We start from the raw sequence: 16,134 nt of genomic DNA, 5'->3' as shown, positions 1-16,134 counted from the left end.
CCCCACGCGCGCCCCTGCACGGGCCGCGGGCGTGCTGGCCCCTGCGCGCGGGCCCGCTCGGCTACCCCGCCGGCCGGCCGGCCCATGGCTGCCGGGGCAAGCCGCGAAGCAGGGGAGCGCCCCCTCTCTCTCCCTGTCAAGTGGGGCCCGTGGTCAGGGAGAGGGGGAAGGTTAGGGTAGATTTTGTTTTTATTTTTGTTGATTTCGGCTGAAACTTTGTAATTGCATAATAAATCAAGGAAAAATGCTAAAAATACAAACTAAATTTTGTTAGTTTTACTAAATCAAGATCTTCAGAGGAAAAATACTTGTTTATGTGAAATGTCACTTTTGCCGCTGATGAAAATTCAGTTTGTGTTTAAGCTAGTTTATTTAATACCGATTGTTCTGTTGCTCTAAAATTTATGAAATTTATTCAGTAGATTACTCTTTGTATGTGTAGTCCACTGAAAAATTTTCAGGTGCATGGCTTGTGTGCATGTTTGTGGATATATTGTTGTTTGATTTTCTTTCCTAGAGTTAAAGTAAATACTTTTCTATTTCAATAAATGTTGGTAATTTATCTATGCACTCCTCATCAGTAGCTTTTCATGATAGAAAAGTTGTGCTACTAGATACTTGTGGTGTGTTAAATGTTGATCTTTAGTTAATTCTTAGTTTCGGTTTTTATCCCCGATTCTTGTGGTTAGTTATTTCTAAGTCCGTAGTTTTATGTTTTCCTTGTGCTCTAGATAGGCGATTAGTTGTCCCAAGTAGTTTAGTAGCTGTTGTTTTGAAGGAAACACTTCAGGCTAAAATGAGTTGAACTTCGGAACCGCACCTAAGCACTCAAATCGTTAGTTGTTACTTTCTTTGTGGTGGTTACTCAGTCGATGCATGACAGCTCTGTCGGTTCTTTCTTTTGTTTTGTATCGAAATGCGTCGCATCATGAGCATCCATGCACTGTTGTGGTTCTAACTCTAGCATGGCATCCTTTCATACGTGTAGACACCACGAGCGAAGCCGTCTACGAGTTGGTCGCTGAGCCAATCTCGGAGCCGCAAGCAGGGGAACTGCAAGCCGAAGCAGCAGCCGAGCCAGAAGATGATGTAACAGTGGACGCACCCAGAAGATGGATGGATGAACCCGATGTGCATTACCCAAAGGAAAATGTCCGCCAAGCGAGTATCGTCTAACCAACACTAACTAATTCAGTGTTAATCCCAGGCAAGCCCCGGAGCATAACCCGTAATTTCAGTATTCAATGTTTATTATATAATTATTGCGCATTTATGTTTCTAGGAGTTGATTGAAATCGTAGATGCATGATCCCTAGGTTTCCTCAGTTACTCTACTAGTGTGCAGGTCGTTAGTACTGCCATGCTTAATTAGGACTCGGTAGAAGTCGAGTGATTCCTGTCACTCACGAGCTATAGGTTTCTGTTACTTATGGCAACGTGGCTTGAGAATGAATCAATGAGGAAAGAGAAATGGAGACCAGGCGGAGATGATATTGGTTTTGGATATGAAATGGAAGGAAAGTAAGCCTCCGCCTGTGTCGATTGAGGAACCGTACCGTTGTTGGCAGTGCTGACCGAGTTTGAACAGTACTAACCACATGCCGGAAGTAGGAGGTAGTCGAAACCGGTAAGCTAAATACCTGATTGGCAACGATACTTTGAATCGCGACCTGCTACTCTGGGAGTGGAATGATGGCGGGTGTTGGAGTGTATGTCGCCTCCTAGTTCTTTGGGAGTTCGCTGTGAGGGACCCTTCACCCGGGTTTTGGCAGGCGTGATTCAGACGTCGGGGTAATGATGGGAACGGTTGACATATGTGGTCCGGCGTGGCTGCACGTGTCGTGTGAGTTAGGTCCACCTTGCAATGTTAAATCGGATCGATTCGCCGTCTCTCTCGGTTAAGAGAACCTTGGTCACTTTGTCACATCGTAGTAAAGGATGAAATGAGAATGAGTTGAAGACGTTTGAATGGTTTTAATAGAGGTTCAATGTGATCAACCATGCTTGCTTTAGATGTCAGGCAAATCTAGTTGGTACTTGATAAACTTAAATTGAGCTAAAATATTGAAAGTAAGGATCCAGTATTAGTATCCTTTCAGCAAAACAAACTCCAGAGCCAAAAAACTTTGCATGTCTAGATAGTGGGCTAAGTATACCCGTGTCGGGTAAGTCTTGCTGAGTATTAGTATACTCAGGGTTTGTTGTCATCCTGTTTTCAGGTAACTACTGCTGGTTGGAGCTAACCAGGATGCACATTGGTGGGCTCGATGTGACGTCCTCACGTCATCGTAGTTATCGTGGTTTTAAAACTAAACTTCTATTTATTTTTCCGCTGCATTTTTGCACTCTGATATTTTACGTAAACTTGTTTGTAAAACTCCACATTGTAAATTAAATTTGAGAACTTTTATCTGCTTGTAATCATCTGTGCTCGTTTTCATGCGAGACTTCCGGTGTTTTCGATCCTTAACCCAGCAGGCTGCCGGATTACACCGTTTTAAGTGCGCGGTGGCTTGATTAATACTTAAAATGATAGTTAGCGCACTTAAGCCGGTTTAATTTGGGCGGTTCTGTCACACTTTGTAGGTCTGAAAATTGTGTTCTAAGAAACATGATGTTGCATGACATTTATATGTTCTTTCATTTCCGTGAGAGGCTGATGTTGTGCCTTATGAAGTGACTGACAAATTGTTACTTGCGTGGTAGTTTTTGTTCTATGATGCTAGATGATGATGCTTATTTTTTGCCTACTGATGATGTTCTAAACTTCTTGGAGGAAAAAACAAATTTGCTAGACAATGAATTGAATGATATTTTATGTCTAGGCTACTGGGGGCATCGGAGAAAGGTCGGGCTACTGGTGGCATCGGAGAAAGGTTGTGGCCGCTGTAGGGAAGAAAAAAATATAAAAAAACAAATTTACCAAAATAAAAAAATATGCTACTGAAATTGATTTGACTTTCCTAATTAAGGGTGGCCGTACGGCCGGCCGGCCGTACGTTAGCCAGGTCCTTATCAACTTGGGATAGTTTTTTTGGCCACGGTGCACGCGGTGAAGAAACGAGGAGCATATCGGGGTAGACTTCTATGATGTGACAGCACGCAGTCACACACACTGGCCCGAGTAGGCCCCCGCCGTGCCGCGTGTGGCCTCTTTTTTTTTTGGAAGCATACCATGTGCGGCCTCGCCCGCGTGGATATGGAACAATGATGGGCCGAGGGTTAGGTGATGCCCAATGATCCTACTGAATCTGGTGGTTGACAATGTTTTGGCGATAATAATTAGTATATGAAACCGAGTTGATCAGCAAATTTGATATGCTTAGCACTTAATCATTGGTAGATATATTGCTGCGCAAGTACACTTAAGGCCTCGTTTGACAGCCTAGTTTACAATCCAGGCTTGTTTTCCATCCTGGCCAGGATCAGGTGGATCATGGGCTTCTCACCAAATCCTAGACTGCTTCAATTCCTGGTCTGGATTAATTCCTCGAGCCTTGAGGATCGATTCTGGGCTGAGGATAGGGTGTAACTGGGGCCTGAAATGGCCCGTTTTCGCTCCAGACTGGGTCTAAACGAACGAAGATTTCATGTTGGATCTGAATTCAATTCAGGCCGAATTATCCCAGGTGGAACAGACCGTGTTCCAAGCCATTCCAGGCTGCCTAAATTGGACCGAAAGTACCCTGATAGAAAAAAAACCCTCGATGTCGGCATCCTTAGCGTTTGCTACAGCTAATACCTCATCAGCTTTTATATATGTGTATATAATACAATATGCAAAAGTAGGGTTGCATTGGGCGTCTTTACATAGGAAAGTTTACTAGCAGGCAGATCATGCATACTCCACCCAAGAGGCAGGCAAGAGCTAATTAGGAAAGTTGCTAGCTAGTACTACTGGCTCTGTAGCGCTCGATCATCAGTCCTCCTCCTCCACCGTGAAGTCCGGCTCCATGGGCTTATTGATTGGCGCCTTGCCGTCGATGCTGTGGCGTCGGGACCGCCTCAAGCTCCTCGCGGCGCCCCGCACGTCGCCGCCCTCGCGCACCCTGATCTCCGTGGACGCGCGGCGGCGCTTGTGGCGGCGCCAGGCGGCCTGGATGAAGCACGCGGCCCAGGTGCGCCACTGGTGCGAGTAGAACCGGAACCTGTGGCGGACCCCCGCGCTGTGCAGGCGCCGGAATTGCGACGCCACGAAGCGGAGGTCGTCGGCGACGAGCGCGAACCCCTCGACCTCGGACACGGCGCGCACGGTGCGGGTGGACAGCGGCAGCGCCGCCGCGGGGCGCGGGTCCAGCGCCCACGTCAGGAGCTCCTCCCCGCAGAACTCGCCGGCGCCGATGCGGCACGAGTTGAAGAACCCGGACCGGCCGCCCTGCGTCGTGTACGAGTCGAGGTAGCCCCGGATGATGAAGAGCATCGAGTCCACGGGGTCCAGCTCCCGCACCAGCCGCGTGCCCCGCGTGTAGAGCGCCGGCCGCAGCCGCTCGCAGATGGCCTCCAGCATCCGCTCGTCCATCTCGTCGAATAGGGGCACCCGCCGGACGAGGTCGAGGCACAGGTGTCGCTTGATGTCGCGGCGGATGTCCATGGGCAGGTCCCTGAGCAGGGCCTCCTCGTCGACGCCGCGGGTGGCCACCCACTTGTACTGGTGGTACCGCCTCACGCACTGCTTCAGCGGCTGCGGGATCTGCCTGTGGTGCATCCACCGCTCCATGTCCGTGCGCTTCGACCGCCACTCCTCCAGCCGCACCATCGTTGCCTGGAGATAGGACTGTGCTCAGCTCATGCGTCGAGACACAGATCGAACAAGCGACGACACATGTCAGATCAGATCACCAAGTTCATTCACCAGATGATGATATAGTAGTTGTCGATGATCAGTTGCCACTAGCTAGCTTACTTGCATGTTGCCGATGAGCAGGCCAAACAGCACCAGGCCAAGAACGCCGATGACGATTGCGAAGGCGATTTCACCGATGAACAGGCTCGTCGACAGATTCTGGCCTAGGCAACTGTCCAATTTTTGTTTGGTATATAGCTTAAGTTAAAATCTGACCCCAAACTTCTAAATCTGCGACAAATAGAGACACCAACCAACCACACATGATCTACGTACCTCAGGTTCTTGAGCCCCCACCAGAAGCAGTAGAAGTACTTCTGGGTGAAGGACGAGGACATGAGGTTGGCGTCCAGCGCCTCCCCGTAGATCCCGAACGGGTAGAAACCGCTGCTGGTCGTGCACAGGCTCGTGATGTTGCTCAGTTCGTACCAGATGGTCCTGTTGCCGCTCACCGTCTTGCAGTCGAAGAACATGGTCTGGCACGCCGGGCTCTCCTGCAGGCACGCCTCCCTCCAGCACGACTCCTGCCGCTGCACCGAGAAGAGATACCACAGCGCTCCCAGAACCTGCACAAACAATTTCATCACTCATCAGGGTAAAAGAAGTTGAATTTGGGACGAGGAGGAAAGGAGATGGTGAACCCAGATGATGAGGCGACGGCGATCGACGGCGTACGTGGCTGGCGAGCATGTAGAGGATCAGGTTGTAGGCGGCGCCGGCCCACGCCGTCTCCGTCATGACCCCCGTCTCCATGACGATCTGCCTCGACAGCGGGAAGATCTGGAACAGCCGCGGGAGGTACTGGAACAGGATGCTGAAGCGGAGGATGTTCTTCCGGTTCGCCGTCGGCGACTCGTTCAGCCGCGGTATCACGATCCAGATCACGAACTGCACGCATGGCAAGAACGAAACCTCTCTCTCAGTTGTCAGTTCCAATTGTCAAAGCTCTCTCAGTTCTTGCAACCGACATGCCATCATCAGTGGCTGCGTGCTGACCTGCGGCAGCGGCAGCGCGGTGACGAGGTCGAACCAGAAGGTCCGGCCGAGGTACCTCCTGGCGATCTGGCAGGGCTGGATGACGAGCTCCCCGCGCCCGAACACCCGCGACGACGGCGCGATGAAGGCGGTGCGGAAGCGGAACAGGATGTGCGCGGCGTAGAAGAGGTCCAGCGCCGACCGCACCATGGAGAGCGTCAGCGCCAGCGGGTACCTGAACTCGAGGCACATGTTGTGGCGCTGCGTGCCCGTCAGGTACAGGAACAGCGGGTCCACGAACAGCGACAGCAGGCAGGCGGACAGGAAGATCTTGCTCCACAGGTGGATCAGGCGCCCGCGCGGGTCCAAGAAGAGGCGCCCGCCGCCGGCGCGCACCAGGGACTCGAGCTCCTCCGAGAAGGCGCGCGACAGCACCCGCTCCCTCAGCGTCGGGTGCCGGCAGGCCTTCTCCGGGCACCCGCCGCGGAAGCCCAGGCGGCACCTCCTGGGGTCGTGATGGCCTCTGCTGCCGTGCTTCCTGCCGAGGTGCTCCAGGGGGCTGCTGCTTCTCAAGTGCTGAACCTCGATGTCACCCTGAAACCTGATGAAGAGTTTCGCAGAGAAAAGAAAAACACTGTAAGTTTAATGCTATGCTGCTGAAATGAAACCTAGTATGTTCAGTACAGTTCAGTTCAGTAATGTGGCATTTCAACTACTCCTATCTGAACATGGGCATTCAAGCAGCAGTGACAAATACAGTCTTCTCATACAGTCTCATCAGGTTGATGCGGCAAACAAGACTGGAGTTTCAACCTGATGAGAAGGGATGTGAGATTTGATCGCCCGGGACGAAGGCGCGCGCTCACCTGACATTTCTTGAAGCAGCGGATGCCATGGCGATCTCTCACAGCTTTCTGGACACGAAGATCAAGGTGTCCATCGATACAGCTTAAAAGCAGAAACTGGTGCTGCTAGATAGGATCGATGTGGAACTGGCGCGCCAATAGATCTTCAGCTATGGGGGCAGAAAGTGACCGCAGCATTGCGCTCAGCCATAAGAACTGAAAAGACTACCTGCAACTAACCGAAACAGGGATCTCGTGATTACAGTTAAGGCCCTGTCTAGATCTTTATTCATGAACCCATAAAAAAAAAACCGTCACATCGAGTGTTTCGACACATGCATGGAGCACTAAATGAAGTCTATTTACAAAATTTTTTGCATAGATGGGCTGTAAATCGCGAGACGAATCTAATGAGTCTACTTAATCCATGATTTGCAACAGTGATGCTATAGTAACTATCTGCTAATTATTGATTAATCATGGATTAATTAGCATAATTAGATTCGTCTCGCGATTTACAATCCATCTGTGCAAAAAGTTTTATAAATAGACTTCATTTAGTACTTCAAATTAGCAAGATTTCAACACAAAAAATTTTTAAGCTCGAACTAAACACGGTCTAAATGCCCCGAGATAAATTGCAACGGGAAGTTTCATTTGGCGATTTGGACAAGCAAACAATTTTGTGCCGTGGTTTTCCATTGCGCACACAACGGCTTCCGCACCTCTGAACACTTTTTTCTTCGTATGAGCTACATTTTTAAGGGAAAAGAAATTCGCGATTTTTTCTTTTATATATTTAAAAAAAATCAAAAATTTTAAAATATATGTCCGTTTCGAAATTTTTTGAAAATATACCCCGGTCGCCCGGGGGGCGACATGACCTTAATGTAATTTTTTTCTTCAAATTTGCAAAGAGGTCCCTGACCGGGGGCACGTGGGGGCAAGGGGGGCTTGTCGCCCCCCCCCCCTCACGGGCGACAGGGACTGGGGGCCCCACCCACGGGGGCCTGTCGCCCCCCTCGGGCGACCGGCTCTGCCCCCCTATATAAGCTCTTGACCCCATTCCCTCATCATTTGAGCCCAAAAATTCCACCAAAAATCCAGAAAAAAAGAGATTGGTGAGGAGAAGGGAAGCGGCGAAGCCCTGCCGGATTGTGCACTTGTGATCTGCAGGTAAGTACATTTAGCTTATGTATTTTTCCATTGGTATTGTAGAGTAATTTAATTTAATTTAATTAGTGCTATAGTAGAACCATTTAAGTAGGAGTTTCATAATACTTTAGTTACGTAGTAGAAAATTAGTACTACGCGTTTATTATTACAATTGCAGTACTATTAGAGATGTGTTTATAAATTAATTATGATTTAGAATAGAATTTCGCATATGCAGTATAGAATTTGAGTGTCATCACGTAGTTATGAATACTTATATGTTGTAGTTGAAATCCATACTTAGTTTTTACGGATTATTGAATAAGGTAGTGAAGTAAAGAGTATAACTCGATAAGTATTCTGTGATATACAGATATGTCGAGCAAGATGCAGTTTCAAGTATTTTTTGGTGACTACAATATTTTGTATGGGCCAAAAGGATGTAGACCTTTTTGCCTTTAAGTGCACATCTAGCGCCATAGATAAATCTCTGGAGAGGAGTTTTGGTTCCATATATAGGTGGCTGCAGCGTGGGTTCCGTGTTGATCCGGAGACACATGTGATGACCGTCCAGTCTCTTGTTAATTGGGAGGTAGAAAGTGATTTATGGGAATTAATGATGATACACAGCACTGATGACTGACAGAAGTACATGCAAGCAGCTCTAGAGCGTGGGTGGCCTCTGGCCATTCTTGTTCAAACCCGGGAGAAGACACAAAATGAAATCCAACATGGTGCAGATCAAGCAACTCCGAGTATTCGAAGAGAGACCAACTATGTTGAGCAAGATGAGTCAGAAGAGATAGAGAACCAAAACATCGGATCACAGGGCCTTGCTGATGAGGGAGAGATGATACATAGTATTGTGTACGAGATGGAGGCAGAAGACCAAACCGCAATGGAGATGGAAGAATATGAGGGCTCATCTGATGACGAGCAGTACTCATTGCCAAAAGAGTGGAAGGAGCATGGTTTTGGCAATCATGTCGTAGAAGGCGTACGAAATCAGGAGCGGGAGTACAGAGGGAATGAGGTAGTGCAAGGTGCAACATATCCAAACATTGAAGCCGTAAAAGATGCTGTGAGACTATGGGCAATATCATTGAAACGAGAATTTAGAGTCGTAAAGTCTAGGCAGTAAAGAATATGAGGTGAAGTGTGTGAATGATGGATGTCCATGGCGAGTACATGCATTCAAGGGAAAATGGAAGTTGAACTGGAAATGTTCCATTGTGACAGAGCACACTTGTTTGCTGTCAGAAGTTCTTCCCTTGCATAGCAATATATCATGCGACTTTGTTGCAAAGAAAATATATGGGTTGATTATGGACAACCTAAATTATGAGCCAAAAATAATTGTTCGACACATTGAGCAGACTTACCAGTACACCATTAGTTATTCGAAGGCATGGCGGGCTAAACAAAGGGTGTTCGAGATGCGGTTCGGCACATACAAGGCATCATATAATAACCTACCTCGTATGTTATCCCAGGTTGCTGCTAGAAATCCTGAAAGCTTTTATGACACATACCTCGTATCAGCCGTGACTAGAGGGCAAAGCATTCTGCAACGAGCCTTATTTTGCCTAGGTGCCTGTGTTAGGGCATTTCAGTGTTGTCTTCTGGTGATCTGAATTGATGGCACATTTCTGACTGGAAGGTATAAATGTCAGATACTCACCGCAATCAGGGTAGATTGCAACAACCAAATAGTTCCGCTCGCATTTGCATTTGTTGAGAATGAGAACTTAGATAGTTGGTATTGGTTCTTTGAACGAGTGAAGGTTCATGTTGTTGCTGCACGTCCAGATGTGTGTCTTATTAGTGATAGGCATGCAGGTCTGCTACAATCAATACTGAAATTGCAACGTGGAACTGCGACAACGCCTCCATTGTGGCCCGATGTCCAAAACAGGTGGTGCATTAGGCATATGGGTGCAAACTTCTATGACCACTTCAAGAACAAGGATCTTAAGAACATGTTTAAGAGGTTGTGCACCCAAAATCAACAGAGAAAATTCAATGCATTATGGCAGAAACTTGATCAGTTGACTACAGAGCAAGTGAAGGTAAGGGCATCAGGAACAAGCACGAGTCAGGCTGCAGAGGCTAGGGATTCAATTGAGAAGCCATTTTCACACTAGATTCGAGGTGCACCTAAGGAGAAATGGTCATTTCTTTATGATACCAATGGAATACGGTATGGTATTCAGACAACGAACCATACAGAGTGTTTCAATATGGTTATGCGTTCTTGTCGTGCCTTTCCTATTGTGGGAATTGTTGAGTTCATCATGTATGGGTGCATGAAGTATTTCAGAGAGCATTACATGGCTGCAAGCATAAACATCAGCAACCCCCTAATTCAGTTTTGCACAAGAGTGACACAATATATGCAACAGAAGATTGAAAATGCTAAACTGCAACGTGTCATATCGACAGGTACAATGGAGCATAGATTTGAGGTTCTATACAAGGATAGAACTGGTCGTGGTATCCGTAGAGATAGGGTGGTATAGGAGAGTTTGATTACAGTAGATGGCAAAGCCTTCTGCTCCTGCATGAAGCCTAAGTTATTGCATTTGCCATGCTCGCATCTCATTGCGGCATGTGCAGAGTCTGGGTTGCAGCCAGGAGTATTTGTTTCACCTTACTTCAGCAAGGAAACAACTGTATCCACCTGGGGACATGAGGTATACGGGATTGGAATAGTGGGGCCTTTCATTCATGATAATGAGGATAAGATGTTTATTCCTGATCCAGCCACTAAGAAAGTCAAAGGCCGCCGTCAGACACATCGTATTCGGAATGGTATGGACGAGTCCGAAGGAAGCAAGGCACAAAAGCGTTGCAGCCAATGTGGAGCATTGGGTCACAACTACAAGAAGTGTCCTCAGAATGCACTTCACGATGCTGCTGACAGTCGGTCCTTCCGGAAATCCCAAAGATGGAGCACCTCCTACGTTCAGACGACCATCGGCGAGAATTGCTCGTGGAAGGCACTCGGTGTCATGATCCACCAGTGTGCAGTTTGTACCTATATACTAATCGTGCGTCGAGTTTGTATCGAATATATCCGTAATATGTAGTAATCGTGCGTCCAGTTTGTATGGAACATATCTGTAATGTATAAATATCGTGCATCCAGTTTGTATCGAACCTATCTGTAATATGTAGTAATCGTAGCTACTTTGGTTGTTTGGTTACACATGTTCAACAATACTCATGGCAACTCGATCGATAGGATTCTCCTTCTGTATGCACTGGAGATTGCGGATAGGGATGAGGACGTACCGCCCTACAGCTGGGGTGAGGCGGTACTTGCAGCCACTTACCATAGACTCTGCAACGGCTGCAGGAAGACACATGGGAACGCTATCCTGGCGGGGTGCCCACTACTGCTGCTACTTTGGTCGTACGAGAGGCTAGCCGTTGGTCGGCCCATCGTCAGCCACGAGCCTTACCACAAGGCCATGTACGGCGACGAGGAGGACGACAGGCCCACTATGGGAACTCTCTGGATCTGGCGTCAGGTACGTTCGCAATAAATCTAATTTTGTTATTCATTGTTACACGATGCATTAGCTCACTTTTAATTTTACTTATTCGGACTGCAGAGGTCCTGGGCGCATGTGCAGGTTAGACGCGCATATCCTGAGTTTGTTTTGGAGCTCGACATGCTGACGCCCGAGGACGTTGTCTGGGAGCCTTACAGCCCAGAGGCTGTGGCTACTCGTGTACCAGCAGGCCTGTCTTCGCACTGCTCTACGAATGCGAGCCTGTGGCTTACTACAGCCGTCCTGGTTTACGATATCGCGGTTGAGGCATATTGCCCCTGGAGAGTCAGGAGACAGTTTGGGCAGCGCCAGGAGTTTCCGGTGCCCACCGCGTTGGAGCGTGTCAGTCACCAAGACCACAGGTAATTATGAATGAACTTGGCTCATACATTCGTGTCGAATCTAATGATTCTTCGTGGTCCACTTTTGTAGGTTTGGGGGGCATGAAGTCATCTATGTCGTCATCCCAGTTAACACAAGTTGGTGCTTGAGGTGCTGCAGCATGACTCGACGAACCTCCGGTCATCTGTTCGTGCGCAGGCCAAGTACTATCACCCGAAGATCTTATCCACCTCCTTCGTCTAATTTGCTGCATAAGTCCACCGAAGATACATACCAATTTACGGAAATTTGGTATCGATTTGTTAATCAACTCCGCGTCCTCAGGGTAATCCTAGCATATAATTAAACAACAATGTTACTGTTTCATAAATATGGATTCCAAATGACGGACGGGATTAGAATTGAATGAGAGTTACCTTAATGTGCATCTCATGCACCTCTGGCAGCATCTATATCTTACAAGAACTTTGTAAGAATCCAATGATATTAGAATGATTCGCTAGTTCACATACTCTCATGTATATCTTCCGACATTCTAGCAGGTGTCCCTTTACATCTTGCGTTGTAATACCTCGAAATAATGTGAAATCTTTAGACTCTACTACTTTGGACAACACCATCTCTATCGTACCATCCGCTAATGGATCCAACTTCTTACTGATAACAAGATGGGTCATGATATCAAGTATTATACTAGATTTTTCTTCGGTCCATGAAAATCCTCCACAATTGGAGGCAACCATTGCCTTATGATGCAATATCAATAAAGTACTGTCATAATTCTATTCTAATTCATAATTAATTTAAAAACAAGTCTATAATAGTACTGAAATTGTAATACTAAACGAGTGTTCTAAAGCACCAAATCTAATTCAGCTAATCCGCTAATTAAATTAAATTGTTATACAATATCAATGGATTCATACGGAAGTTACCGGTAGATCACAAGTGCGCAATTCGGCAGAGCTTCGCCGCTTTTCTTCTCCTCACCCCTCTCTTTTTTTTTCTGAATTTTGGTGCAATTTTTGGGCTCAAATGAGAAGGGAATGGAGAGCAGGGCTTATATAGGGTGGGAGACCCTTTGCCGCCCGTGGGGAGGTGCCCTGTCGCCCGTGTGGGGGGGGGGGGGCGACTGGCCCCTGTCGCTCGTTGGGGAGGGGGGCGACAGGACCCCTCCCTCCACACACCCCCGGCCAGGGATCTCTTTGCAAATTCAAAAAAAATTACATTAAGGTCCTGTCGCCCGTTGCTTGGGCGACAGGACCATGTCGCCCCTGAGGCGGGCGACCGGGGGCCATTTTCAAAAAATTTCAAAACGGACATATACTTTTGAAATTTTTATTTTTTTAAATATAAAAAAGAAAAAGACGCAAGAAATTCCGGCACAAACTTGAAAGAACTCGTCAAAAGAGAAAAGAAAAGGCGAAGTCGCCGAAAAGTGCAAAGGAATTATAAGTTGTTGTTGTATTGGATGCGTATCAAGTTTTTCCGGTCCCTTACAACTGATATTTATATCCTAGCGCTACCGAGTCATAACCGATTACGGCAAACATTACTTGACTATAAAGAAAAAACTTACTAAAGATAAACTACTTTAAATATTACAACCAAATCATCAAGATTCTCGTAAAGTCCGGGTCCTCTTCTCCTTCCTTGACTTCATCGGCAACTCTCCATCGGCCGAGCACCAGAGAGGGTAAATCAGCATCTTCGAAGCATATTCTTCTGATCAATCGGACGGGCTCCATCGGCCGATTCTGATCCTGTTCATCTTCTGGTTTCTTCCAAATCAGCCACCTCCCCTTCACAAAAATTACATTCCTTGACACGTGCCAAAAAATGGTGTCAACACATGCCCCTAGTTTTGAAATAATTTATTTTGTTCCAAAACTCCTCCAACCAGCATTTAAAGCCATTCCTCGTACCCTGTGCACACGGCTTACTCTGTACTACTAGGTAAAACTCTTCTTTGCTCCTGGCCTTTTGCCTTCCATCCATGCAAACCCAACGTGCCGATTCACCTTTCGTCTTTTCACCTGCCCAGACTGGGCCATAAATATCACCCTTCAGCCTTGTATCGGCAACAAGCCTCCATTAGCTACATCACCTTCTTTCTTCCTCCTTAGGAAAAATCCTAGGCTTTCCTGTAGCAATGGCAGGCATTAAGCGCTTCGACGAGGGTCCTTCCAACGCCCCTCCGGCGATCCGCCGCCGCTTGGGGTAAGCTTCTCCTCTTTATCCCCAATCACCACATTTTAGCTTGGTTCTAATCTCCAATCTTTACACAACGACGACGCCTCCTCTTCTTCAGACTCCTCCGATTCAGAGGGACCCCCTTTCCCTGGTGTTCCCGAGAGCACCAAAGAGTTCATCCAGCAACTCCTTCGCGAGAAGGATGAGGCTCGGCAGAACTACTCCCAGGAGACCATCAGGTCTTAGTGGCTCGCCTTCGAATTGGAGGCAGCACAAGCCGATCGGGCCATTGTCTGGGCCCAACTCACCGCCACTGACTCCAGGGTCGCCTGTAAGTCACTCCTTCCAAAGCACTGCCTCCTTCGTCTTTCAAACGTCTTCTCTAACTTTGCACTTTGTCAGTCCCGGAGTCGCAGATCCAGACCCTCCACGCTGCAGCATCCACCGCCACCGGGTCGGTGAATGCTCGCGGCAACACCGTCGCCGCCCGCCTACGTGACATCCCCAACCGCGTTTGGGAGGTGGTCATGGGGTCCGCCATGGCGCCGCTGTGGCCCTTACCACAACCCAATTCCATTCCGGTCACGACTTTTTGCAGGTCGAACCGGTCCACCTTCCGCTGGGTAGCGAAGACTGGTGGGCCTTCGAAGAGCTCACCGATGACATGGAGATGGCAGCTGCCGCCATCTCCGAAGATGTTAGCATAGAGGCGGTCATCGGCAATGACTTTGCCGATGACCAGATTTCTAGGAATAGCATCTCCCTAGAAATAATCTTCTGCTGTATCGGCAAGATCATCTGATCGACCCCTTTTGTAAACAACACTATTAATGAAGTGTTTCCTTTTCTTGCCAATATCTACTGCAATTCTTTAAATTGACAGCGCAAAAAATTAACTTTGACCTGAATTCGAACAGTCTGGATTGTGTAGATTTTTTGCACTAAGGGCGATACATATCATATCGGCCATAACAACTCAACCGATAACTTAATTAATCGGCTATGCATCTACCCAAATGCTAGGATAATACTTCTTCAAATATTTTCCATTAAGAGCTCTAGAGTACTCTGCTCCTTCAAGTGCCTCCAAAATGTAAGCATTACCAGGCACACGTCTGCTCACTCTGAAAGGCCCCTCCCATGTTGGGGACCATTTGCCGAATTTCGAACTCTTTGTTCCTATCGGCAAAATTAATTTTCAGACTAATTCTCTTTGTTCAAAAGCTTTGGCTTTTACCTTTTTGTCATACCATCGGCCAATTCTAGCTTTGTTTGCTTCAACATTTACAAGAGCCTTCAGCCAATGGCCAGCCAAATCCTCCAATTCATTTTTCATCAGAGCAGAATACTCATCAGCTGTCAACTGATCTTGAAACGTGACACGTCATGAGTCAAGTTTCAATTCCCATGGAAGGACAGCTTCATGCCCATACACCAGCTGATATGGAGACAGTGTAGTAGCACCATGACAAGCCATTCTGTATGCCCATAAAGCTTCATGAAGCACAGTATGCCACTTCCTAGGATACTCGTCAATCTTCCTCTTGATCAATTTAATGACTCCTTTATTAGATGCTTCTGCTTGACCATTGGCTTGAGCATAATACGGAGAAGAATTCAGCAATTTAATCCCCATTTCAGTAGCAAAATTCTCAAACTCATCTGATGTAAATATAGTACCTTGATCGGTTGTAATGGTCTGTGGAATACTAAACCGATAGATAATATGTTCCTTGACAAATTCAATCATCTCTTTCGATGTAATATTTTTCAGAGTAATTGCTTCAACCCATTTGGTGAAATAATCAGTGGCCACCAAAATAAACTTATGGTTCTTGCTAGATGGTGGATATATCTGACCAATCAAATCAATCCCCCATCATCTGAATGGCCATGGCTTGATTATGGGATTCATGGCCGACGCAGGAGCTATTTGCATGTTCCTAAACTTCTGACATTCTTGGCAACCTCTATAATATGTGAAGCAATCTTCTAATATTGTTGGCCAAAAATACTCGTTTCTCTTGATCACCCATTTCATCTTATAGGCCGATTGATGGGACCCATAGACCCCTTCATGAATTTCACCCATTAATATCTTTGCTTCTTCTTTATCAATGTATTTGGGTAAAACTCCATTAATCATCCGATAATACAAATCTTCCTCCAATAGCACATACTTGATTGCTTGGAATCTGATTTTTCTGTCCACTTTCTTGAAGGG

The 16,134-nt window shown here is 47.0% G+C and overlaps 1 protein-coding gene across 1 annotated transcript; it reads right to left on the bottom strand.

Moving 5' to 3' along the window:
- Positions 1–3,694: 3,694 nt before the first annotated feature.
- LOC120709342 (protein CNGC15b-like) lies at positions 3,695–6,829 on the bottom strand. Its single transcript, XM_039994963.1, has 6 exons — positions 6,685–6,829; positions 5,840–6,419; positions 5,519–5,731; positions 5,120–5,409; positions 4,904–5,015; positions 3,695–4,774 (listed from the first exon to the last, which is right to left on the bottom strand). The coding sequence occupies exons 1-6, from the start codon at positions 6,711–6,713 to the stop codon at positions 3,920–3,922; spliced, it is 2,079 nt and encodes a 692-aa protein (XP_039850897.1). The 5' UTR covers positions 6,714–6,829; the 3' UTR covers positions 3,695–3,919.
- Positions 6,830–16,134: the final 9,305 nt, after the last annotated feature.

This window comes from Panicum virgatum, chromosome 1K (genome assembly GCF_016808335.1).
Source record: "Panicum virgatum strain AP13 chromosome 1K, P.virgatum_v5, whole genome shotgun sequence".
In the NCBI taxonomy this organism is placed as follows: domain Eukaryota; kingdom Viridiplantae; phylum Streptophyta; class Magnoliopsida; order Poales; family Poaceae; genus Panicum; species Panicum virgatum.
This window is presented reverse-complemented; position numbering and strand designations above follow the sequence as displayed.